At 40.6% G+C, this 27980-nt stretch overlaps 1 protein-coding gene across 2 annotated transcripts; it reads right to left on the bottom strand.

The window, feature by feature from the left end:
* Positions 1-4673: 4673 nt before the first annotated feature.
* LOC111660679 (proto-oncogene tyrosine-protein kinase Src) lies at positions 4674-27028 on the bottom strand. 2 transcript variants are annotated; one of them, XM_023414037.2, is made up of 13 exons: positions 26611-27028; positions 18061-18342; positions 15030-15129; positions 13932-13949; positions 12761-12859; positions 12372-12475; positions 10290-10439; positions 10009-10164; positions 9554-9733; positions 8654-8730; positions 8368-8521; positions 7942-8073; positions 4674-7573 (listed from the first exon to the last, which is right to left on the bottom strand). In XM_023414037.2, the coding sequence occupies exons 2-13, from the start codon at positions 18332-18334 to the stop codon at positions 7365-7367; spliced, it is 1653 nt and encodes a 550-aa protein (XP_023269805.1). In that variant the 5' UTR covers positions 18335-18342; positions 26611-27028; the 3' UTR covers positions 4674-7364. The 2 variants fall into 2 exon arrangements, with proteins under 2 accessions (XP_023269805.1, XP_023269806.1); XM_023414038.2 differs by lacking the exon at positions 13932-13949.
* Between the last annotated feature and the right edge of the window lie 952 nt (positions 27029-27980).

The raw sequence follows: 27980 nt of genomic DNA, 5'->3' as shown, positions 1-27980 counted from the left end.
CTGCACACTGTATATCCCATGGAGAGCAGTGGAGCACAGAGGAAACTGAAAGGATTGCTCATACGCGCAGCCGAGTGATGTTCTGTGTTTGAAGTTAGTTGATGATGGAGAACATGCGGGTCAGTTTGCAGTCTCTTACCTTTTGAGCAGAGAATAATATGAGGAAAAGAAAAGTAGAGAGAGAGAGAGAGAGAGATATTTTACCTCAGTTATAATAGCAGTGGCTGAGAGAAAGAAACAAAGGTAGACATACCGCACTATGGAAATACTCCATTACAAGTAAAAGTCCTACTTTCAAAATGACATGGTGAAAGTACAAAAGTATTGGCAGCAAAATGTGCTTAACGTATCAAAAGTAAAAGTATTCACTATGCAGAATGGCCCCTGTCTGCGATATATAACCCTTAATGACTCTATATACTGCTGGGTTGTTTCATCAATGCACAGTGCATCATATTTTATGAACAGGTTGTGCATGTAAAAGTTCCAGTTGTTAAATAAGTACAAATACAACATTTCCCTCTGACATCTGGTGGAGAAGGAAAAGAAAATGGAAACACTCAAGTAAAAGAATGATACGTAGTTAGTTTCCACCGCTGTTTATACTGGAGCAGAGTTTGTATCCTCTGATCCATCCAGCGTAGACTGATCTCATGCTCTGCATCTTGTTTTTGGAAGCTGCTCTTGCAATAATTACAAATTCATCATGATGGTTTTTGAAACCATTAACCTTCTGTCTGTCTGTCTTCTGTGTGACAGAGTGGCGGTGAAGTTGAAAGTTTCTGGTGAAGATGCTCCATAAAATGAAATATGTTGCGAGCTCTCAGGAAAGTCTGACTTCTTTTGATTGTGTCCGCGTCTCGCACACGTTTACACACATAGACGAGCACAGACAGAAAATTTGCGCTACAATGGCTGCTATTTGTTCTGTTGTATATCTCGCGCATCAGTCAGTAGTTGTTTTTGTCCTTTTGTGTTACAGACCAGGTAGGTGGACTCAATAGGCAGAGACTGGAGGCAGATGGCGGTTTCAAAGAGTTTTATTGTAAGAGAAGGTGCAGGGCAGATGAAGGGACAGATGATGAGGCGGATGATGGCTGGAGGAGTGTGACAGGCAAGAGAGCTGAGCCGGGAAGGGGATCTGGAAGCTGGAGGCCGGGTGGTAGTGCAGGTGATCCTGGGCAGGAGAAACAGGTTTGAATGGGTGTACGGCAGACTGAGACAACTAGAAGACGTTTTCAGGAGCTGGAGACAGAACTAACTCCAGCGCTGACTGACTGACGCAGGGAGCTTAAGTAGGCTGAGGCAGCAGACGGCAATCAGCGACACCTGGGCAATCCAGCACAGCTGACCGGCATCAGCAATTAGTAACCTGCACGGGGGGGGGGGGAACACACTTTTGTGTCTGTTCAAAGACACAATTTGTTTTGTACGTTTTCATTCGTGTTTTATCTGTTTTTATTTTGCACAGTGATGCAGGTATAAATGCAGGGCTTTATTCTCTTTTGCTGTCAATCATTTCGCAAAGGGTGGTTTTATTTATTTATTCCTTTATTTTATTTTATTAATTAATTTTATTTTATTAATTAATTTTATTTAAATTGTTTTGATTCCTGATACACTTTATGTAAAGTTTTATGGTATCAACATCAACCACTATTTTATCAAAATTCACTAAATAGCACGGCCAGTCTCTTTCTGCCAAAGTGTTTACTGGTGCAAACTTAATCTTTTCCTGTGAACGTCAGATGACTGACACTTGAGACACTAGAAATAAGAAAAAAAAACAGAAACTTTGACAAAACCATCATTTCACTGTAACGGGTCATTTAGCAGCAAACGGCTCTGATATCTTCTCCTACCCTGACTGTATGCCAAGGATCGTTTGAAAGAGAGGGGCAACCTGGACCATTAGTGGGAAGGAAAAAAAAAGAAAAGAAAAACAAAACACCACTATTATCCAGCTTGTCTCTGAGGTTGCCATGCTCCTGTCACTGTAATGAGATGAAAACAAACAGTAACTGTAACCCTCTGTGTGTGTGTGTGTGTGTGTGTGTGTGTGTGTGTGAGTGTGTGTGTGTGTGTGTGTTTGTGCGCGTGTTCGCGTGCGCGCAGACACACTATATCCATGTGTGTATCTGCAGTGCTTTCTTGTCCAGTATCAATGGCAGTCACTTAGAGAGTGTGAGTCAGTGTGTTTACTGTTTTCACAGATGGAGCTCTGACACTGTCTGGATAACTGAGATAAATGACTCGCACTGCGGCTCAGCAGATGGGAAAAACAACACACACACACACACACACACACACACACACACACACACACACACACACACACACACACTGTGCTTGTGCATACCAATGTATTCATGGACACAAATGAACACCCAGGTGGTGCTCGAATAAAGTTATTAATTGATCTTTTTGGGCGCCAATTAGTTTCCATTTGGCTCGGACACTAGATCAACATTCCCCTCACTAAATCAGACTGTGTCTTGTTAGAAATGAAGCACTTTATCAACTGATATATTTTTGCTCCTAATCACAGCAGAGCAGAAAACCACAGGAAAGAGTAGCTACTCATTAGTGGGGAAACGTCAGCTGTCGATTGGCTCAGTATGGCCACTGATTCAAGCCAGTATAAGGAGGGCTCATCTGTAATCAATTAACAGCTGCAGTCACTTTCATGGGAGTTTTGACATAAGGAAAAGAGAGAGGAAATGTGAACACTGTGCCAATGAGATCTTCCCATATGTAATGAATTTTAAACTACAGTGCAGTGCCATAAGTCAGATTTTGTGAAAAATGTGTCACTGGCCCTCATCCATCACGCCGTAGATAAATGACGACCAAAGGTTAATGTTGTTAAGTGAAGGCCACCACAGCAGGTGGGTTACAATCTGCTGCTGCTGCTGCTGGTCTGCAGCTGAACCTGCCCTGCTGCTCCTCCTCCGCTGAGTGTCCCTGGTACTCCTGACAAATACTGCCCCCATGTGGACAAAAACACTTCAGGTGCTCTGAGTGAAGCAGGGGCTGACTGTCACACCCGGAGGGAGCCTGAACCAGACACTCAACCTAAATGCTCCTGATCTACTGACCTGTAAACAGATCAGATCAGTTTAAAGGTAACCCTGATGTTAATGAGACATGTACAACTGTTATGTATCTGTTGCTTTTTGCGTTTACACCGACATCAACATCTGAGCCAAAGAATCGGAAAATTGTCTAAACATATTATTGATCAAATCTTTCAAATAGCAGACAAGGTAAAATTACCAAAGACAGCTGCTGCTGTGTCGAAAAACTGCATTTGTTGTTAGTGCAATATCATGACCAGTCAGTCGGGTTTTGTTAAACCAGAATGGCTCATGATTATCGGATATTGCTTCTTTTTCATAGGAGACCTTTGGACTGATGGTACACATCTGATCTAGACCTAGATGAGAGGCTATGTCAAAAATTAAGAATCATATTAAAACACTTTTGCGATGTTTGTTGTATTGATAGGAAATGTAGGAAATCACATCAAAATTTAGATTATTAAAGATGAGAGGAATGTAAAAAAACAAAAAACAGCTATCTCTGTTTCTTCACTCCCACAATATTGTTTTATTCATTGTTGCTGTGAATAAAACATTATTGGGGAAAACTTATTTAAATATCATAAGTTGTGTTCTATTGTTATGCATTACATCAGAATTTTTTTTTATGTGTAACACAAAAACTATTGCATCTCATTTTGTTAATTTGTAATGACAGTTTGCTTGGAAAAATGAAGTTGTCACAACATAGAAATGAAAGTATTGTCCACTCTAGTCTGATACAGAAAGTACGCCTTTGAAAATGTGATCTGAACATCACAGACTACGGAAGAAACTGATTTCATTCATGAAATTTTACCCTTTTCTTTGCTTCAATGTCCCAGAAATACCGGCACATCATCAGGCTCACTGACAGATGACATTTCAGCTCCTTTCATCGCCTACACTTTGACACTTCAAACCCTTCCAGGTTTCAGATCTTCACTTCTACACAACAAAAAAACAAACTTCCACAGCTCTTCTAACTTCCACTGTTCATACGTGATACAACGGCTTTCTGTGCTCATGCTTCAGCTGATAACTTTATCTTTACTTTTGAGCGCTTGAAGTGACAATTTCTCTGAGGCTTCCTTTTCAACTGAACTCAGTTCCTCATCTGACATCAGAAAATGTAACCTTTTCTCATTATACTTCACTCCACTCACATGATGATCCTCACATCACATGCTCACCTCTCTGAACAGGCAGCTCGTGGTGCAGCATACTCATCGCGCTTACTCAGAAAAATGGCAGAGTCATGCCCGAGCGAGTGTGGCATCTCTAGGTCACATGACAGCACACACACCAGCACACACCCTTATCAAAACACATTTGAAATATAATTTATTGCACAACATAAGATCAACATAAAGTGGCACAACACCCATTTCAATCCTGTTACATCAGAACAAAAAAAAAAAAAAAAAAAAAAAAAAAAAAGACAAAAGAAGTCCTTACAAAATGCTCACACCTTCTGTTTATGATCATTGTTTTTGACTTTAGAATAAAATGGCCATAAAATTGCAGGAATGCCAGACTGAAACTGCATAGATTTATAAAAAAAAAATAAAAATAAAAAAACAACAACAAAAAGACTGAGACACGTCTTTAATATGGCACAGAAAAATCCAATCAGACCTTGGCTACTCACACTTGTCATGAGCCCATCAACTTCCACATTGTCCCATTGACTGACAGGCGGCTCAGTGCGTCAGAACAAACCGGGTAATTCCCATTTCAAAAGAGGAAAGCGCTGATCGTGTACATGTTCTTGGAAATATATGCACCAAGCCGAATTTTTTATTGTCTTTTGCAGATATAGAGGTTTCAAACAGAATATGATTTTATATTAAGTCCAATATTTTAAAAAATAAAAACATTCCATAAGCCTAATTTACAGTAGCATCTTATTATTAAAACATTTTGGGGAGCAGGCGTGCGTCACTGTAAAAACCTCAGCATGGAGGTGCAGTTCAAATAAAACTATACAAAAACAAATTACATGATAGTCACAGTCATTTGTTTAAGATACTATTTACATCTTTGACCTCATTTTCATACGATATAACAACCCAAACTCCTTTTCTCATTGTGGTTTCAGGGTCGTCCACGTTACTGATTAAATTAGCCGTCATCATTCATCATCAATGGATAATAATTGCAGGGTTTTGGCGGGCATGGGCTATCCTCTGACTTATTGCTGCATGGCTCATACTTTGATGACTGGTTTCATAGTATTTGTTGGTAATAAGCTATAATCATATCTACTGTTGCTGTATCAACTACGTCATAAACCAAACCACTGTGAAATGTGCGACACTCAACATAAATATCTGCCATTTGAAAGTGGCGTACAAGATACAAAACCAACCCTAAAGAGCTACAGTATGTACAGTATGACATTGAGAACTGGCAGCAGTGGATAAGATATCAAAAAATTAATTATAGGTCGATGGCACAAATGTTACGATGTTTGTTTATGACCCCCCCACCCTTGCCTCAACCTAACCTGAACCTTGAGTAAACATACACATGTTGATGTACATTACAGCATAAATACAAACCCAGCCAATGGTCAAGAGAAGAACGGCACAAAAGCATGCTAACTGGTTTCAAAATCAACTCGTATAGTAAGTCATAAACACAGTTTTATTGGGGTTACCTGATCAAAGTTTTACACTTTCATTAGGGCTGCCTGGTTGCATATTTTTATGATCACAACAGCTGTGAGGTGGGTAAAAACCCTTTTAATCCTTAAGCAAACAGTAGCAGGTTTATCTGTCCTGTCCACTCACTAACATGATGTTTACTGGGGAAATGGTGCAGAGACTTTAATTGTATCTTTTAACTAAACAGCTGCCTGTTAAAGAACTAAAACCCCCAAGAAAGCCTGTTGATAATAAAACAGTATATACATAGACAGCAGTAAAGAAATGTGATTTTTGTTTGGCACAGAACACAGCAGGCTTTACTCTCAGGGTTTTCCCATCTTGAGCTGAGTTGGATATTGAACAGTAATATGATTTGTTTGGTAGCCAGATCAGCCTCTTAGTAGGTCACATAAATGTTTGATGACACTTACCCCGTTTATGCCTCTGAGGAAATGAGCTGGTAACTATTAAAACTGCTCTGTACTGCCACCACAACAGTGCTGATTATTTTCGATGCGACTTTCCAGTTAAATCAAGCTCAATCAAAACAACAAGCAATCAAACACTATCTGCATCAGAATCAGCTTTAATCATCGAGGTTGGATCCAGCAGGCCACAAAGACCGTTCAGTGTAGATAGATACAGCTGGAAAAAGACGGGACAAACATGAGATAAAGGCCTCAAATTTGAATTGAAATGACCCAATTTTCAGCATTACAGAACCTGCCTGTAGAGTACATTTACCTGGCACTACTACCGTGGTAGTGGTTCTAACAACCTTGCCTATTGATTATCACAGAAATAATAAAAGAGAAATCAGGAACTTTTGTCTGCAACTGACCAAAACCTTAAACCACAGGACGTATATTGTCCAAGTAAACATAAATAAAGATGCAAAGTAGAGTTCCAGAGCTGAGTTATTTGGAGACACTTTGAAGAAGCAGCACTTGAGAAAACTGGAGAGATACTGAAAGTTAGACAGAAATAGAGAACGAGGAGAGAGGAAGAAGGGAGATAAAGGACAATTTAAGCAAGACAGACTTTCCTTTGGCACCTGAGCCACAGTGGCAGTGCTCTTCTGTGGGCGGAAAAGGTACCAGACGAGGGGAAAGAGACATGACAGAAGAGGGAAAGCAGGAGGTGTTGCTAAACAGCTCATGCCCAACTGAAATATCCTCCCTTGACTTTCCCTCTTCTTCCTTCTCTCTTTGAGGCTGCTTCTTTTTCCCTCTTGCTCCATCAGTGGATCCTGATTCGGTTCCTCCCACATCAGTTGCAAGACATTTACCCGCAAGTGCAGTCCCTCAGTCAAATCAGAATTTGTCCAGCAAGAGTTCTACTCTTCCCGCTCTGAACCTCATTCCTGTGGGGTGAACCTAAACTAAACAGTTAGTGCTTTCAAGCAGGAGGTTCTCAAGGTTCTTCTGCAGCAGTTCCTTAATGGCACAGAGGGGAGGGGGGAGGGGGACGGGGGGGTTTCTATCTCGGTTTTGCTTTCACAGAAGAATCTCAAGTTCCTCCCAGGTGAGTTTCACAGGCTCAGATCCTCTCACAGGCGTTCCTCTGAGGTCGGTTAGTGCAGGTCGTTCTGTGTTGAGGTTCTTGACCCTCGGTTTCGGTTTAGTATGTGGTTCTATAGGTTCTCCCCAGGCTGATACTGGGGTTCTGTGGAGGTGAAGTAGTCCTCTAGGAAGCCCTGCAGGTACTCAAATGTAGGCCTCTCCTCCGGGTCCTTCCTCCAGCAGGAAAGCATGAGCTCGTGTAAGGAGCTGGGGCACTCCGCGGGGCAGGGCATCCTGTAGCCGCGCTCCACCTGGTCCAGCACCTCACGGTTCACCATTCCTGCACAGAAGAACAGGAAGTTAGATTTAGGGACAAACACAGCTTCTTCCTCAAAATCAAATCAGTTCTTTTAATGCAGTTAATCGGTTGGATGGAATGAGGTAATTTAAAAAATACCAACATCAAAAATATTGGTATTGTGTCAGTCAATGCTTGATGTTTATCATCTACATTCCTAAAATATCAAATTACCCCATTCTATAATTTTATCATTTTTAGGGCTATGGACTCTTCATAATCAGTTAATCTACTAATATTTTTTGTTTGATCTATTAAAATGTCAGAAAATACTAATATACTATATAATACTAATATTGTATTGTTTGTGTATATTATGCTTAGTCTTTGTTGGTTAGTGGAGGCTTTACCTGGATAGGGGACTCTGCCTTTAGTTGCCAGCTCTGTGAGCAGCACACCAAAGGACCAGACGTCTGACTTGATGGTGAAGCGACCGTACAGAGCCGCCTCCGGTGCTGTCCATTTGATTGGGAACTTAGCTCCTAAAGGATCACAGGAATTAACCCCCCCCCCCAAAAAAAATATATTGAGTAAAATGTAAATGCAATATGCTGAAGAATAAAATAAACATGCTTACATTTTAGAACATGTCTTTTCTAAAATTTTTCTTTTCTTAGTTATCATTTTTCATCTGTAACCAAACCCATACTTCTGTGACTCTTGAGTTGTAGCTACAATATCATGTCTGTTTAGATTTTCTCCCATGTGTCTTTTCAATTTTATATTAATAGAAACGAAAGAATAATCTGTTGTGGGAAGAGGTAGTGTGAACTTACCCTGTCTTGCAGTGTACTCATTGTCTTCAATGAGTCTTGCCAGACCAAAGTCAGCCACTTTACACACAAGGTTATCTCCCACCAGGATGTTGGCAGCACGCAGATCTCTGTGGACATAGTTCATCCTCTCCACGTAGGCCATGCCCGCAGCAATCTGGACGGAGGGAGGGGAGCGAGATTGTATAGGAAGGATATTGTTTTCAGTTTTTAGTGTGTGAATTCTGGATGGTTATATGTGGCAATGCACAAGAAACCATAATGTAAGTGAATGTAAGTGTAATTTTACCTGAGCTGCCATGTCTACCAGCTGAGGCAGACGAAGCAACTTTCCAGCTTCCCCTTTAAGGAAGTCCAATAAGCTACCTGCAAAATCAAAACCAAAGCTGCAGTATTTAGAAAAAAACTACTGTAGCACATTATGTGTTCAATGGAAAATAGTCACTAAACACTAATTAACTAAATGGCAATTAACTACTTGAACCACAAAGTGCAAGTTGGGGCTGGGTATTGTTAGAAATGCTTAGATAGTTGTACTGTAGAAAAGGCTCTGGTGGTGTACTTGTTAGAGCCAATGAATCACCGTAACAACCAGCCCCGACCGGCAGCAGAAATCCCTGTGTCATGTAGAGGGCAGTGTCCCCAGTTGGTCACTGTGACAGAACTTTATCCAAGTAAATCCTCCCAGTTGTGACAGGAGGTAAGTAGACTGTTCAGTTAACTGCTACAGAGCCTGTTGTGTGGTTGTGTGTAAGTTAAGGTTTGTGTTCAGTTGATTCCTCTTTGCCTGTTTTCTTACTTTTGTCACTTATTAGGATTTGGGTTTGTGTGTCTTGTGTAATTAACTACAGTAATGGTACAGTAATCAGTAATGGGGATGACTCTCCTGTTTTAGACCAGACACAGACACATACGCAGACTGGCAGACAAAGGGATGACACTGGAACACTGTAAGCAATTGTGCCGATGTACCTGATGCTTGTCTTGACCAAACACCCCATAGTGGTAAAAAAACAGCTAAATCCTTATGTACAAGTATCAGTCCTTAAATATTGCTCAATGCCAAGACAAAAGCATTTATTTTAGGCAAAGATTATGAATGTTCCTTTTAACACTTTTATACTGCTACAGACACATTTGTTTGGCAGGTGGACACCCAGCTGTAGTTACCGTCTCTATCCTGTATTACCTTGGCTCATATACTCAGTCACAATGTAGATGGGTTCCTCAGACACCACAGCGTACAGCTGGACTAACTTCTCGTGCCTCAGCTTCTTCATGACCTGTGCTTCCTGAAGAAAGGCCTCCGGAGACATGGTTCCAGGCTTTAGGGTCTTGATGGCTACTCGCGTCGTACCGTTCCATGTACCTGTCAGAAAACACAGCATTATAAGTTTGGCATATAACTTTCTGACATAATGTAGACTTAAACCTTCCGCCAGGAAGCAAATAAGCACATTGCCCAAAATATTAAACTATTTCTTTGATAAGAAATCAATTAGCTATAATAGCTTTTACCAGGACTTAACTCATCAATACATTTCACGAAAAGAGAAATTCATCCTCCTATTTTGTACATTCAACCATAACCTGTTTGAGGGATTCATCTAATTCCCCTAGAAAGAGGTGGTGTGTAGTACTCACCCATCCAGACTTCTCCAAAGCAGCCCTGTCCCAGTTTAAGGTCGAGGCGGAGCGACTCTCGGGGGATCTCCCAGGCGTCCCTGGCGAGTCCCTGGGTCTGAGGTTTGGCCACAGGACACACATCTGTCAGAGCGTGGCACAGCCCATCAGAGTGCTCTGAAAGAAGGAAAAAGGATGAAAGAGGTAAGAGCAGGTTAAGAGCAACAGCATCATAAAAGGTCAACTATCAAAGCCACTGACGTCTCTCAACTGTTAGAAAAAAGACACGACTGATGACTCACTGCGGTAGTGGAAGACTAGCTGCTGTAGGCTGGTGAACTGGGTGCGGGAGGTGATGTAGAAACCTCCGCTATCCAGCTTCCTGATCTTGTAATGTTTAACATTCAGGCCTTTGGTGTTATCAAAATCCAGGACCGACAGGCAATATGCCCCTGTGAACAAGAGAAGACAAAAGACTTTGAACAGGTTAGAACAATAAAAGCAGGCGTATCTGGGCCTGTGTGACAGCTGCTCACTGGAGTTTCCTAGCAGCTGTGCTGGGCAAGTCTCTGTTGGTCCCTTTAAAAAGGCCCAGGAAATTCAGCTAAGCCTTTATGTCCTTGTCCATGGCCCACTGCTAAGTAAAGTATGATTTAACGAGAATTTGTTTTCTTCAGCAACTTCTCAGAAAGCTAGATTTCACAAGCATTAAAACAAGAAATGTTAAGAGGTTGTGACACAAGAAAAGCAATAGATATATTAAATCAGAAAATATCAATAACAACTAAAATCTTACATACATCAACAGGAATCAAACTTGTCTATTTTAATAAGTGATTCAACAGACTTAGCAAACCTAAGCTCCACAGTAAAAGAAAATGAAAACTCAACTCTTTGATCTAGAGTTTTGCTGACTGATGTTCACTATTCCTCTGTCGCCAGTGCAGTCAAGACACACGTCCCACACGTTTTATCCACTGAACTGAGAGTATATTGACCAGAGGTACCGTCACACTATGTATGGACACAACTATGAAAACCTTTTACCCATTTCACATAATTTTTCTGTTCATATGTTTAAGATGGAGGCCACAAATACCTTTAACAAAAGCTAAAATAATGGATTTTCACCTCCCCGTGATTAGATATCTAAATTGGGTCAAGACTTGTGTGATTCTATCCTGAGCCTTACAAATGATCAGATGTGTCTTGCACGATTTACACTTTGTAAAACATATGAGCGGCTTCTGCTCATCTGTCACACTATGAACGTCACAACTCACATCTAATAAAGGACGCATTCTGAGGACAACACACCTCCGGCCAGAGCTCCTCCTCCTCCTCTCCCTGATCCTCCCCCTTTCCTAAGAGTCTCCCCCCTTTACTGTTCTTCCCCCTCTTCATGCCTCTCCTCCCCTCTCTCAGTGTGTGTGTGCGTGTTGGGAGAACAGAGACTTATAGCCGGGGGGAAATCCAGCACCCTCCTAGGTTGACCTAGTTCTGGCAGAGTGATTCACCCCTTTCCATTCACAAGCCCCAATGCACTCCACTCCACTCTTTTCCCTTTGCACCACACTTCATCCAAAACAACCCCCTAAAGAGTCTACCTACGTCACAGAGACCAGTTCACTGCAGACTTTCAGAGAAAGATGCAAACTCTGCCACAAGCCCAGAGAACTGAGATTACAGCGCCATAGGCCTGGGTGAAAGTTAACAAATGACTTAATTATGAGGTTCTGCCTCTTAAATTAAGTCCCTGAAGAACTACTTATTTCAAAGTAAGATCACATCTGCTGCGTGGAGTAAGCTCCAGGGACACTGGAAAAGTGTCATGACTTCCTCTGAGTGCAAAATAAAAAGCTTTTTATTAAACATGTTTTGTAGAGAGGATTTTCTCTGATAACGCATGCATTTGCTAACATGCAAAGCACAATTCAAAAGCTCTGCTGCTCTGTTACACTCACTGATCATTTTATAGTTTCATTAGAGCTGCAATCACTGAAAAAATAATAAACTTTCAAAATAGATGCAGATTTCAGTTGACTGATTTATTATTATTTGCAACAAAAACTTGGCTTAATCTCGATAAACAAGTAATTCTTACTGACCTAAAATGGGTGCAACATTTTAAAGTAATTACTTATGGTTAAAGTTAAACTAGTTTACATTATGTTTACATTTAAAATGAACCATTCTGGACATTAAATAGCTTTGGGAAGAACTTGCTGTCGCTACCTCACTAGCCCATTAGATGTTTAAGTGACAAAGTGCCACATGTGGAAAACCAACATGGCGTGATAGACAATTATGAACAGACACTGAGAAAGGAAGAAGAGTTAATAGGACCGTCGTTAACAACTGCAGCCCAACGTCTGCTCTCTCACCTTTAGTGGTCTCGCTCTCCCTCACCAAGAAGGTTCCTCGTCTGTTCTGTAGGTTCAAAAGCAGCCTCTCGGAGTCACGCCGAGTGATCTTCCCAAAATACCACCTGCCAAAGTGGGCCACGGAGAATAAGATCAGCGACAAGCTACGACTGAGCGTCTGGAGCAGTGACACATTTAGAGTGAAAATGTAGAAGACTGTATAGGATGATATATATGTGAGGACTTTGTCTCTTCACTCGTTATGTTAGCTTGTAGAAAAAGCTTTGTTATATATTCGACATCATAATGCAAAGAGAGTAAAACTACATTCAGATTCTGCTGAAACTGACTTTAAATCTCTGTAGGAAAAAAAAAAACTGCAAGAGTGAAACAATTAGAGGATAATGTACTCTTCTGCTTGGATGGAGTCGGACGGAGCCACGTAGTTGCTGGGAATATAACCACTCTCGCCTGTCGTCAGGGAGCGAGCGAGCCACCAGTCCCCTTCTCTGTGACAGAAAGCGAGACAGACAGTGAGCAAGGCAGTCAACAATAAACAGAAACTGACCGAGGCAACCATTAATATTTCTTGGATTAATGATCTGCAAGTTGAGACGTGATAGATGAAGAACTCTAAAAAGATAACACTGTTGTTATTCTACATTGTTTTTATGTCAACAAATCCCATGAAAAGACCAACAACACCAACAAGTACTTGGATACTTACCGACTTCCCTACCCTGTCTGTGAAAGTCCCAAGCCAATTGGTTCCTTCTTTAAAAATGGTTCACAAATGTATAGTTCCATTTTTTAGTCAAGGTAATCAAACAAGACTAAACGCTGTGTTTGTTACACTACACTAAATGCTGTACATATTTCACTAGCTAATGGGTATTTGAAAGAAGAGCAGATGTTTGATTGACTTAAATTAAGCTAAAACGCCAATCAAGGAACAGGTCACCAGGTGTAACGGTGTGGCTCATTTATATTTAATAGTTTTTGGACAACAGCTACAGTCCATGGCACAGGGGAATAAGCGACATCAGACTTTAGCTACAGAGGCCAACACTTATCAGTAGGATCAGTTCATTGAGGTCTTTTCACTGGATTTGTTCCCAATAAGAAGACTCCTGTGAATATTATCGTATCAACACACATTTCACTTGACATGTCTTAGTGAGAAAGCTGAAATCTGACACAAGTTGAAGACCTATAATGTTCTTTACAAACAGGAGAAGCTCAAAGATTGGTTGGATTTGATTGAGTCACACCACACCTTAGTGCACAGAGTGATGTGAAGAGAAACTCAATGTTAGGAAAGGAAAGAGACAGACATAAGCAACCTTTTATTCCACTTGCAGTCCCTCAGTTTGCATTTTAGACAGTTAAAGACTGTATATCCAGAGACAAACAATGTGTTGCCTACCAAGTAAGTTAGTCCACTCAGTGTATCTCTCTAATATGTTCTAATTCACTGCAGTTACACTATGAGCATGACAACACAAATCTGTGCAGCAGCGAAGGGACTGTGAACAAAAGGTTGCCTTTGATTTTTTTTTTATTGCATTAAGTATTACTGACCTGAAGCTGTACTTTTTCCTAGGAGAAACCATGAAGCATGAGAAAGAAAGAGAGGGGGGAGAGATAACAGACACAGCAGACACATCAAAACAAAGCAAGGAGACACAGCAAGGCAAGCAGCACAGCACAGACAGATAGCAGAGGAGCTGGATATGCTGTGGGACTACACAGTGGGGCTGCACGAACCGCAGGGTTTTTCAAGTTTTAAAGTTCTACTTTCCATTTCAGTGCAGTTTGTTCTAGAAGTATCTCTTATTTACTTTCCATTAATGATCAAATGCTCATATCACGTAGGATTTCTGGACTCACTTTATAGTCTCACAGATACAGTTTCACTGCTTCCAACTCATTATCCACATTAAAAATTTATATAATAACTTCCATGCACCAAGTAGTGTTTTGTAATGTAGATGATGTACTGTTTCATTGTTATAAATTAATTAAGAATGAATTAATAATATTTCCAGCCCTGCTATGTAGTGCCAGACTATATATAAAGAACAGCAGACCAGACTTATGGCAGGAAGTTATGGAAAGAGCGTGTAGAAAAAGAAAAAAAAACCCAACACTAATCTGATTTCAAACACCTGTGTGAGAATTATATTCCAGTTGCTTTGGCTTGAAAACAGCAGCTTTTAAATGCATATCAATTTTCTCTTCCTACTACTGAAATCTACATTCTGTTCCTTCTAACTAAATCACCCCACAGCACAGACAGACATCAACATGTGCTGATATCCTACAGGAAAACACTTTTTTTTTTTTTTTTTTTAGGTGTTATCTGTGTAGAGGAAAGGAATGCAAGTGTGAATCTTGCTACAGCAGGCTCTCTCTACAAAGTGTCTCAAAGATTATGATGATGACAGTTGCCCTGTGAGTGTGTTTGCAAAGTGCCGTTCTGCTCTGCTTTAGTCAACAGATGGGGAGTATCAGGACTCTGCTGTCTGGATCGCTCCACAGTTACTGACTCCCACTGTTTCATTCACACACACGATGTGCACACTAACGCTCACATGTGCATCAACAAATCTGTTAATTTAGATTTTTGTGAAGTTGTGGCATCAGAGGGGGAGAGAGAGACGGATGACGGATTCTTACGTGTTGTTGACAATCTGCAGCCTGTCGCCTTTCCTAAAGGTCAGATCAGATGCTGTCCGTGACTCATAGTCATACAGCGCCACAAATGTAGTGACACCTCCTGCAAGAAACAACACAGTTACATACACACACGCACAGCGGAAATATGTATTTAGGGAACAATGTAATATAAGACGATGGTACTTCCCTTTTATGCCCCCCTTCACATTAACTTCCACAATCTAACTTCCATAATACAAGTCTGCCCCTTGATGATAATAATTTGCTCCTTCCACTGTAAAGCTATAAATCTATTTTGCCTCTGCTCCATACAGTGGTATGAAAAAGTTTGGGCCCCCCTCTGAGGCTGCATAATAATTTACTCCGTCTTCACAGAAAATGATCACAGTGGCATGCCATTCATTTTCTAATAAAGGCTGAGTACTGGGGTATTTTCCAGACAAAGATTTTTAGTGTAGCAATATTAAGTTGTATGAAATTAAATCAGACGTGAAAAAAAGGCTGTGCAAAAATTTGGGCACCCTTGTCATTTTTTTTATTTGAATACCTGTAACTACTTAGCACTGATTAATTGGAAAACAAAATTGGTTTGGTGAGATCATTAAGCCTTGAACTTCTTAGACAGGTGCATCCAATCATGAGAAAAGGTATTTAAGGTGCAAGTTCTTCTTCTTTGACTCTCCTTTGAAGAGTGGCAACATGGGGGCCTCAAAACAACTCTCAAATGACCTGATAACAATGATTGTTCAACATTATGGTTTAGGGGAAGGCTACAAAAAGCTATCTCAGAGATTTCAGCTGTCAGTTTCCACTGTGAGGAACATAGTGAGGAAATGGAAGACCACAGGCACAGTTCTTGTTAAGGCCAGAAGTGGCAGGCCAAGAAAAATATCGGAGAGACAAAGGCTAAGGATGGTGAGAACGGTCAAAGACAACCCACAGACCACCTCCAAAGACCTACAACATCATTTTGCTGCAGATGGTGTCACTGTGCATCGTTCAACAATTCAGCGCTCTTGCACAAGGAGAAGCTGTATGAGAGAGTAATGCAGAAGAAACCTTTTCTGCACACACGCCACAAATGGAGTTGCTTGAGGTATGCAAAAGCACATTTGGACAAGCCAGCTTCATTTTGGAATAAGGTGCTGTAGACTGATGAAACAAAGATTTAATTATTTGGTCATAACAAGGGGCGTTATGCATGGCGGCGAAAGAACACAGCATTCCAAGAAAAACACTTGCTACCCACAGTAAAATTTGGTGGAGGTTACATCATGCTGTGGGGCTGTGTGGCCAGTGCCGGTACTGGGAATTGTGTTAAAGTTGAGGGTCGAATGGATTCCACTCAATATAAGCAGATTCTTGAGAATAATGTTCAAGAGTGAGTCACAAAGTTGAAATTACGCCGGGGATGGATATTTCAACAAGACAACGACACAAAACACTGCTCAAAATCTGCATTCATGCAGAGGAACAACTACAATGTTCTGGAATGGCCATCCCAGTCCCCAGACATGAATATCATTGAAAGTCTGTGGGATGATTTGAAGCGGGCTGTCCATGCTTGGCAACCATCAAACCTAACTGAACCGGAGATGTTTTGTAAGGAGGAATGGTCCAAAATACCTTCATCTAGAATCCAGACACTCATTAGAGGCTATAGGAAGCATCTAGAGGCTGTTATTTTTGCAAAAGGAGGCTCGACTGGATATTGATGTGATTTTTCTGTTGGGGTGCCAAAATGTATGCACCTGTCTAATTTTGTTTTGATGCATATTGCACATTTTCTATTAATCCAATAAACCTTGTTTCACTACTGAAATATTGCTGTGTCCATCAGTTATTTGATTGATCAAAATGAAATTGCTGATCCAAACACCCAGTGATTTATAAATGAAAATAATGGAAATCGTCAGGGGTGCCTAAACTTTTTCATACCACTGTATCTGTATAAAACAATTTGCCAGGGCCTAATGAGAAATATCGACATTCAGACTGCTTGTGACCGATCGTCCATGAAGGACAAAGCCATCATATCAATGGTTTTCTATTTTCTGTGTAGCTTTCTACACCTTCCTGTTAATGAACCTGTGATCTAAACCTGGGAACTCTCCAGCTAATCATCGATCAGGTCATTAGATGCATGGCAGGAGGAGGCGACCGGAAAAACCTCTCCTGATACACCAGCAGCCCCTCCGCTGTCTGGATGGAGCAACATTAACCTAACCATCTGGCTGGTCTAGACACATTACAGCTCAATGTCAAATAAAATCTGGACAGAGATTCAAAGTCAAAGACAAGGTTTAAAGTGTGGGTCACCTGATGGTAGGAAAAAGCTTTCAATTATTTTTCCATAAGAATTTGACTCTGTAAATCAGTTTTTATATATAGTTTGGTCCAAAAGTCTGAGACCACTTTCCCATTGGTCTCAGACTTTTGCCGATTGCTTTGCTTCTACTTTCTGAAACTCTAAGCGAACTAGCTGCTGGCTGTAGCTTCATATTTACCATGCAGATATGAGAGTGGTGTAAAAATCTTCTCATCTAACTCTTGGTATGAAATGTGGAACTATTGCTTTAAAGTGGCAATCTCAAAGATTTTCATTCAAATAAATTTCTGTTAAGTCCCTATCGCCGAATGAGGTAACACAATGGTGATTGAGCCTGAGGCCCCCTGATGAAAGTATTGCAACATTTATATATTTGAAGCATTCAGAAGTGGGTGTCTATGGCAACATTCCTGGAAAAATGCTGTATTAAGTTGCTGCCAATAAAAACCAAACATTTCCTACTGCTGCAGATTCACATTAAAAGCATTTAACTGGCAAAACACAAGTTGACTTTCATTCTGTGGTAATCACAGGAAGTGCAGCTCATTTGTCAGTGAGCAGCGCACTTACAATTATCATTCATCAAAAGTGCGTCTACGATACATTTTCCGTGATTGCACCTTTAAATTGAGCTGTTGATGAAATTAAAATTAATCTGGTTCACTATTTGAAACACTTAACCAATCTCACAATGTTTCCTACCTGACAGAGGTCCTCTCTGAGGCGAGGTGATGGTGCCTGTGTGGTCCACCCCTCCAAAAAGAGCCAACTCAGGAGTGTTTGTTGGGGCGTGCTGGTGCTGCCCTTGATGCCCCCGCCTGCCTGTTCCAACGGCAGGGCTCCTGTTTGGGGTTTGGGTCTGCTGGGCGGGGCCCAGGTGGTGGAAGTGCCCGCTGTCTGAGCCTGTGCCGATGGTGCCATCCAGGCTCATGGAGCGCTGGCCCGGCTCCTTGGGCTTGCTCTTGCCCGCCCCCATGTGCAGACCTGGGTCGAGAGCCAGTGATGAGTAAGAATGCAGTACTTTAAGTCCCAGGGCATAAAAACAAGGCCTCTGCTGGGTAGTTACCACCTTATGCCAAAGAGGACTGAAATGATTAGTCGACTGACAGAACAATAATCACCAGCTATTTCAATAATTGATTGATTGATTAAATGATCACGATGATTCATCTTTTTTTCCTTTTGTTTTTAAATTTTCATCTGGTTTTAACTTCTCCAATGTAACAATTTGCTGCTCTTCTATCATTATTCCCTTCATTCTAATTTAAATATCTTTTCTCTTCTTGGATTTTGGATTGTTGACTGGAAAAAACAAAACATGTGGAAACATCACCTTTTACATTTTACAGACGGACTATGCATTGATTGATTGTAAAAATAATCCACAGAATAATTGATAAAAGAAAATTAATTGCAGCCCCAATTCAATAGTTTTTGTAAATAAAAATGTTTTTATAGCAAAATTCAAAAATTGTCTTGCTTTTACCGAGTGATGCATTTCGTGTTTTTACTTACAGGTGGGCATTTGCATGTCTACTTTAAACTCTTATTAAAATTAAATAATAAGCTTTTATCAATCCTTTACATATACATAATATATATTTTATAAATATTGGCTCAAATGTAAGACTTCAAACAGCACACGAAAGCTGGGATCTGAACCTGTTTCAGTTACTATTCGTCCTCTCTCAACCAAAACCTCCTCTGAGCAGTGTGGGCTGTGAGCCTCACATTCACTTTGGCTTTCCTAATCCACCTCAGACTATCTCTGGAGCTGTTCCAGGTTCAGTTAGAACCGTTTAGCATGCAAATACTCAGAGAACAGGACACCTTGAAACAGTCAACACACATACATTCAAGGTCATTCCTATCTGTTGATTCAATCTACTCTGAATCAATAAGCACCTACAAGGAAAACAAAGCTTCAAACAAAAGAGTGTTGGTACTGGCAAACTGACAAGGACAGAAACTGTTTTGTCTTTTCCAGGTTATTACTGTATACTGCTGCTTCTTCTTCTTTCCATCCTGACGTCGAATACATCCATTATGGCCTGATGAGTGCAACAAGTCAAGAGTGCACTGTCATCATGTGCGCAGACAAAGACAAACATGCTCAGACAGTCAAATGCAGCCACAGAAAGCTTGAGTGCCGTGTTCACACACCAAGTCCAATCCTACCCCCTCAAGGCACTGTAGAGTGACTCAATGTGAGACCGGCTATTTCAGGCCAGCTGAAACAGAGACAGTCATACACTCATGAAACAGCCTTGTTCCTTTGAGAATAGAGGCACTCTCAGTTCCAGACAGTGTATGCGCCATGTGTGTAGGCGTGTGTGTGTGTGCGTATGTGCGTTTATGTGCGCGAGCAGCTGTTCCTTAGTCTTTCGGAAACAAGGCTCTATCGCGCACGAACACTCAACCACAGTTGAGTCTAACATCCTTTTTCCAACACATGCATGTATCCGTCTAAGTGTTTCCAACACACTTGTGTGAGTCTGATAGGCAGGACAAGAGTGGGTTATTAACAGACAAGGAGAAAGGAACTAGCAGTGGCTGAAAAAAGAATGTGTAGGTGGTTGTTGTATACTGCATGGACAGCTGAGGCTTAATGGGTGTTTTAAATGTAATGTACAAGCAGAACATAATTACACAGGTATGGGAACTCTCAAAGACACAGGAGGATCCCACTGTGGAAGAGTGTGGGTGTGTAAGCTGCTGACAGTGTGCGTGAGCGAGTGTGTGCGTGAGCGTGAGTGATTTCAGGCACACACGTACAGTCATGCAAGCTTTGATTCAACTCCTGCCAGGATGTAATCTGGCGCACTGGGGGGTTAAAGTATCCCATGGTGCAACACTGAGTCACACAGAGATGGGCCTATAGGCCTGCAGAAAAAGATGGACAAGACTGTGTGAATTGTGTGACCAGGAAACTGCTGGATTTACTCCACTAGTCTGGATGTCAGTAATGGACTCTGCTACTGCCTCATACATCTACCAGCTCATGACAAGCAGGGAAAACCCAGATGTGTGAAGGAGAAAATAGGAGAAAAGTGGGATGGATTGCAGTCTTTGTGAATTTTAAGCAGTAATGGAGGCACTTATGCAACAGATATATTTAGCATCCCACGTAGTCAATATATGCAAACAAACAGACATTCGAGCTGCTTGAATCTGAGGGAAAACTACTGTAAAATGATCGTCTTCAAACCGCCAATACTACTTAAAAACTGGCAGTGTGTATTTTTGGATGTAATTTATATTTCAACATCAAACTGCAACATCTTCACATGCAGTTTTACAAACAATTAGCTGATATCATACTGAATATGAAGTTGGCTCAGCTCGACACACACCGACTTTTTTAAGAAAGGGCATTCAAAACAGCTTTTCTCAAGCTTGTATTTGGGGTCTCATCCCACTCTGCCATTACTGGCCCAAAGCTTGCCATTGAACTACAGTGCTGCTTAGTAACCAAATCTAAGATCATAATAGTACAGTGCTTTAGGAGTGGATTAAAAGGCAAAGAAGATGCAGCAAAACATTAGATATGTTGCAACTAACAATGCAGTTTCATCCACATATCTAACTTTGGTTAAGCTGATGATGATAGATAGATGATACATGTATATGTATATACAGATGTGTATATATAGACGATAGATGCGTGGTTGAAGATGTAATGCAGAATCATCTATAACTGTAAATTCAAAACTAGTAATGTACTGTAACTTAACCCTACGGATGGGTCACTGCGTCTATAGCTGTTCAGATAAATGAATGTGTGGAAATAATATGATAGTAGTGTTGTGATCCAAGAAACTCACAGCACAGGGCCCATTACAAAACTGATAGATTTAACATCTGTGTCAAAACTTTTTGTTTTTATTGCTACATACTCAAAGCACTATACTAATGTGAAATACTACTATGAACTTAAGTAGAGTTTTCCTATGCACCTTGTAGTATGTATGATTTAACTTTAACATCAAAGCAAGAGTCAAGTGTTTTGCAGCTCTCCTAATGTAACTTTGTAATGACAGTATATTTCATCACAAAGCAGTGTAGATAGATATTGATATGTGAACACGGTTTTAAATGTGCAGGGATTGTTGGGTCTGAGGCTGAACAATTAATAGAAATATTAAAATTACAATATGGCTAAGTGCAATATCCAAATCACAGGAGCTGTGTTTTTTGAAGCAGGTAAAATGTGTCACAACATACCATTAGAAATGAAGTATTGTGGTGGTACAGAGATGCCCTGGCCTTTTCCAGACAAAAATGCCTATCACAATTTCCTGGAGCCCAATGTAATGTCTTCAAATGTCTTGTATTGTTGAACAAATAATCCAAAGCTCCAAAATGTTCAATTTACTGTGATGTAAAGACCAAGAAAAGCAGCAAATTCTTATACTAAATTGAACTATAAGAATATAATAACTCATAATAATGGCAACTCATAAGAATTTACTCTTCTTCGACTCATTGATTAATTGCTGCTAATAACAGACAGTTCAGCAGGGCAAGTGCATGGTAAAAGAACATTTCAACCATGATCCTCTGGCTGAAAGAAAGTCAATTGGAAAAGTGACTAATCATCAAGTTTAAGCACACACTGATGATGAGAGGTAATGATCCTCCACCAGCACTGCAAACGTATCCCAATACAGTGATGGCAGAATTCAAGTCCTTTGAGAGTCACAGTGCACACAGTGTCCAACACATAGTACTTGCTCTATTCAGGACGCTGCACACACCAGAGTACCCTTGAAAGCCTCAGAGCCTGCATATGTAAACAATAGAGCTAGCACTGTAACTGAGCCTCACGCCTTTTCCTAATATGGTGTCAGTGTGCCCAAATATCAAGAAGTGCTCACATGCGACTCCTTTTAACATTGCGAATGAAAAGAAATGAATGACAGATGTATACAGGGCAGATAAAGATCCGAAAACTGTTAAGTCTGACAAAGACATAGGGAGATGAGAAATAAAAAGATGGGAAAAATATAAGGAAGAGAGATTTTAAATTGCTTGTGAGTTTTTCCACCCAAAAGAAGCACGGAGGAATGTGGGAGAACCAGATTGCACCACACCACTACGACTGCCAGAGACTGCAACAAGAACAGGCACCTGAGCAGTAGGAGGGCGGGATGGGAGGAAGGAAGCGGGGAGGGAGATGAGGAGGAAGATGGGGTGGGGTGGTGGGGGTAACAAAGAAGCTCTATTTTTCTGATTTCCCAGGACACAAATCAAAATGTTATTTCAAAAGAAACTCTTGTTGCTTTGCATCTGGCATTATGTCATCATGCTATATTATAAATCAGTACTTAAGTTTTAAATCAAAATGAACACATTTAATTTTTGACTGTATTGGTGCGTGTGAGTATGCACGTTAAAAGTGTTTTCTCTTTTTAACTATTTCTCAATGTATTTCTCTTAACCTAAAGCTGTAGGAGATGCTTTTCTGGTATGAAAGGTACTGTAAAAATATGGTTTAATAATGTCGTGCTGACTATTTGAATTTCAGATGTGCCTGGTTGTGTTGTGAGAAAGGAGAATTTAAGGATTAGATAGGATTCATGGCAAATACAGGGCTTCGTTAGAAGGCTTTTCTCTGAGTGGTATTTCCCTCAGAACCTCAATGGAGTTCAGGAGCCCTTCAATATCACTAACCTTTATCACTAACCTGTGTCTTTCTCACAGTCTCAGTGTTGACTGAGTCTTACAAAATCTATAAAATTGTCTCTGCACATGAAGTGAATACTGGGTGTGAGAAGGAAATACTGGAGAGAAATGGGGGAAGTAAAGGAAGCGAGCCCAGATCCCTGAAAGGAATGTAAGATAATAAAGCAGGCAAGTCCAAACACCTTTCAGGTAAACTAAACTGCATCACATCAGGCCAATATTTTTCATTATGTGTCATTAGTACCTGTTCTCCGGTCTGCCTTGGAAAATGGCATAAACCACAGCCGCTATCATTTCGAATCTGATTTCCTGAATTAAAAAGGAAAGGTTCACATTCCTTAAAGTCTGCCTGAAAACAATACTCACATGCCCATATGTACGCCCAGTTTGTGCTCACTGTAATTGTTCTTCCTGTCCATACTGGCCGTAAAGAGATCCCGTTTTATTGTAATTCAAATACAAGTCATGGGGTTCAAAATCTGCAGTCCTCACTAACTGTAAGAATGTGTTTTGTAATCCAGCTAAATGAACTACCTTCCTCGAGTATTTGTCAGCAGGATTACACAAATTTTTTTTTTCTCTTAACTCTGTTGTATGTTGTTTGACGTTGGCCTTGGCGGAGGTCTACCCTCTCTGAGTGCCCTTGTTTAAGTCTTTGTGAGTCTGAGTTTGTCAAATCAAGTGGGTATCTTCCAAAGTTACATTCATTGAAGCACTGAATTCCCTTGAGGAAGAGGATTTGTCTCTCACTTCTTGTCAGGAGGGAACTTCTACTTAGCAAACATGGACAGGAATGACCAAAGGTTAGAATTATGGTCAACATGAGCGTTGTATTAAGACAGACTTGAAAAATTATTTATCTATCCTTTGAATTTTTGTTTAATACTTGATGATCTACAGTCAGTGTTGTGCTCCAGAGCATAGCGCCTTTACCTAGGGCCTACCAATTATCTGCCAAGTTATCTGTGAAGAAAATGAAGTTGCTGATTTCTCATTTCATTGTATAATACAAACTGAATGAACCATTAGCCCTAGATGCTAAAGTTCCATACTGTAAATGCAGCAATTTGTTGCAGCAATCAGACACCAAATGACTTAAGATGCTGTCTCAAAGTGCTATGTTTAAGTGCAACTTAGATTTGAGGAGAATGTAATAGCGTTAAAACGTTCCCATCTATGATTTTGCACAGGTTTCTTTCTCATGTTTTGTCTGCCTGATCCAACATTTGTACTCCTCCATCTGAAGCTGAGCACACTCGCTGTACATTTCTGGTCTGGCACATAAGCACATTTGGCCATGACAAACCTCACTGAATCACAACAGACGGTAACAGTTGCCACTGTGCTCCAGAGAGTGAAGGAGCTCAAGCCAATGTTTCAGTCGAATGGGAAAATTACAGTTTGCCCAGGGGAGGGGAGGGGAGGGAGGAGGAGCAATGATGGTTCCCTCAAGATCAAAATGAGAGGAAATGTGCACATTAGCGTCACTGTCTTATTCTGCTACATGCTGCATGATAACATGGAACAGTGCAGTCCGCATACATGTATAATACACAGATCAAATATATATAGCCTGCGTAGGCGAGAGAACGGGCAGTTGATTTAAAAAGGGCCAAAGAAAAGACAAGGCAGTCACTTAACTATCAAGTCTTGTCCCCTTTCAGTGTCAGTGCCTGAGTAAAATCTTCTCTGTTGTTGTCCCCCCCCCCATATCTTTTATAAACCTCACACACCCTTTAGAGAGTCTGAGGCTGTGTCTAGCTGTCCCATCTCATGTACCCTCTTCCTCAGTGACAAACACACAGAGGACACGTGAGAGGAAGAAAAAGATGAGGAAGAGAAGGAGATTGTAGCACTCAGCTGATAAAGCCCACTTCCGTTTTCTGTCCATCTTTAACTGGTAGCTCTGGAAGCAAGTGATCCAGGCTATGAGAAATGGCTGCTACAGCATGATTAATTCTGTGAGGGAGGGCAAAGGGCGGGGACAGAGAACACAAAAGCTGTCTCATGTCAGAGGTGCCACACTCTTAGAAAGTGATTAACTCTACAAATTCAAAGGCTTTAGTTAATGACAGCACATAATCTCAATTTAATTTTATAGTCAGCCTTTCTTTGTGATATACAGGATATTGAAATAAATTAGGTTAATATTTGCTCTTTTCCCAGACATGTTGGAGCCAGTTTTACAATTAAAGCCAAGTAGAGTTTCAACAATTAGGCAACTAATCAATAGCTCAATCTCCAGAAAAATAATCAGCACCAATTTTGATAAACTGTTTAAAAAGGTACATTTAGGGCAGAAATGGCTCAAATGGGAATATTTTCAGTTTTTCTTCCTCTTTTTATGATTCAACATATTTGTGGTCTGAACTGGAAAAAAACAAGACATAAAAATGTCATCTTGAGATCTGTGAACCTGTTTTTCCAGTATGTGCTAACTTTTTATAGATTAAACAATTAATCAAGACAATACTTGGTAGATTAATCAATAATAGAAAGAGTCTTCAGTTGCAGCCCTAAGACCGACATCTATCTTTTACTGCACTGTGAAAGGGAACATTGTGTATAGTCTCATCTTGTAAAACACCATTTGAGAGGAAGTCATTACAAGAACCACTCTCAACCAAGTATTTGGATGTTTTTTTCTCATGCCTTGTTGGCCTCATGTTTATCAGGTGAGCCTAGCATAATATTGCATCTAGGGTTGCTCAGTTGGTAAAAGACCAATGTTGAGTTTTCCCATGTTTCATGTGTCTCAATCACAGCAAACCTGAATCCACTTTCCACATGGAAATTAGCTGGAACCTGTCCAAAGCCCAAAACCAACTGTAAATAGATTAACCACATAATTAAAAATCTATTTCCACGGGATTAAACACCAGTTGTTGTCAGCAAAGCTGCTTTCAAAGAAACAAGGGGTGGGTGGTAGCTGCCTACAGGAATAGCAGCTGTCAAAATGATAACGTCTTTGCTATGGGAGGGAATGAATTAAAAAAAAAAAAAAAAAAACATCCACAGTCCGTGTTTGCCAAACTGATCCACATTAAGCACGTAAACTGGGATTTGTGAATGGGAACAGGGATAAAAGGCGACAATGCTGCTGTGGCTGTCGTAGGCTTCAGCTCACATACAGCGCATATGCGGCCTGATGAATCAAAACAGGTGCTGTTACAGCTCCATTTTGAATTTCGATGGATTGTTGGCTTTATTTTCTTTGCGCAGTCGATTTAACACGTCCTCCCTGTGTATATTTGATCGTGGCAAAGATAAAAAAAAAATTGAAATTTGAACATGGTTTGCATGTTGTATGGGGTGTAGTAAATCGTCAACAACATAGCCCTGGCACAGACTGAGTGGCACTGAGCAAATGTGCGAGCAATACATACTGAATGGCCTGTGCAACAATGAAATACAAGTCAATGTGAGGAGGAGGGGGGGTTATCAGACGCTGTGTGTAAAACATCCGTATGAGAAAAATGCGCAGCAACAAACCAAAACCCCTGGTGGTGATCCCGAAAGAAATCTAATTGTTTTGCATTAAAACGTCTCGAGGTTTAATTAACTCACCTTTGACGCGTCTTGAGATTCAGCCCAAAAATCAGAGACGCGCAGCGAGGAACCGTGTTAAATCCGTATGGCTGTCCTCATTAGAGAAATAGTGGAAACGGATGGCCAGTTGCTGTGGAAACCTCGGACCAGCCACGAATCCCATTTAGCGAATTTCGGCAAAATAGCAGAAGGAGGAGGTCATGACGGGGACTGCCTTCAGGAGCAGAGGGCACAGCTGCCGGGCGGCTGCGGTGGGCCGGACAAACACCAAACCTACGGTGAAGTAGCCTGTTCAGCTGGGAAGAGGCGACGGCGCGGTGAATTCATGCGACGAAGCAGGAGTGGTGTAGTGTGAAGAAGACATGCCTCATAGGGGGAAAGCACGGGATAGTGCATCACTGACGAAACACTGGAGTGCAAATATGACGAGCCTGGATTGTACGCTTTTTACGTAGCTACGGTGGAAGGCAGATTCACGTCGTGTTGCGGAACTCGACGCCGAAATAGTTCAATTCACCGAGGCGTTGGCAAGCACAACAACACCCCAGTTTCGCTTATTTAAAAATCATCTCGAGTCCCAATCGACTAAATTTTTTAATGTAATTACAACGACACGGCAAAAATATTTATTACAAAAACAGCTGCCTCCTTTCACCAGAACCCAGTTAGTGGCGAGCTATGTCGGTTGCTAAGCGACACGCACTTTGCTGTAACTAACAGTTTTGGGTTGGCGCATTAATATTAATCACAATTTAGGGTCGGAACTACTTTCCGGAAACAACTTGAACGCTTAAAACACATAATTAGTTTAAGAAATAACCAGTATTACTAATTCTTATTAGTATTGATTATAGTAGAATTATTATTATTCATATTCGAATAAAATACTATGGTGTATATTGGAGCAGTGTGAATTAGGATAGCGACTAAGTTATTTCAGTATCAATTAATCTGTCAGTTACATTTTCATTACTCGATCTAAAAAATATAAAAAAATAAAGGGATGTGTTGTTTTGTCTGACCAACAGTCTAAAACCCAACAATATTCAGTTTACAATAAATATGTATAAGAGAAAGCAGCAAATCCTCACAATGGAGAAGCTGAAATAAATTGGCCAGAATATGAGAAAATTGGTTAACAAAATTGTTGATTAGTTTTTTTGTGGATTGGATAATTGTTGCAGCTCTAATGGGAATTTATCATCATTTATTAACAAAACTATTATTTTTCCCTAAATCCCTTTAACACATTTTTTTGTTCTTTTTTCAGTGTTGATTGTGACACTTCCATGTATTATCCCCATACAAAAGCTAGATTTGAAATATAGCTTTTTGAGGCCTGTATTACCATTTGAAAGTCCTGATACATGTTGGCCAAAATAAAATAA

This window comes from Seriola lalandi, unplaced genomic scaffold, assembly GCF_002814215.2.
Source record: "Seriola lalandi dorsalis isolate HSWRI2012SDOR001 ecotype SW California unplaced genomic scaffold, Sedor1 jcf7180002054520, whole genome shotgun sequence".
NCBI classification, from domain to species: Eukaryota; Metazoa; Chordata; class Actinopteri; order Carangiformes; family Carangidae; genus Seriola; species Seriola lalandi.
Note: the sequence above shows the minus strand (reverse complement) of the source record. Positions and strands in the feature narration are given on the sequence as shown.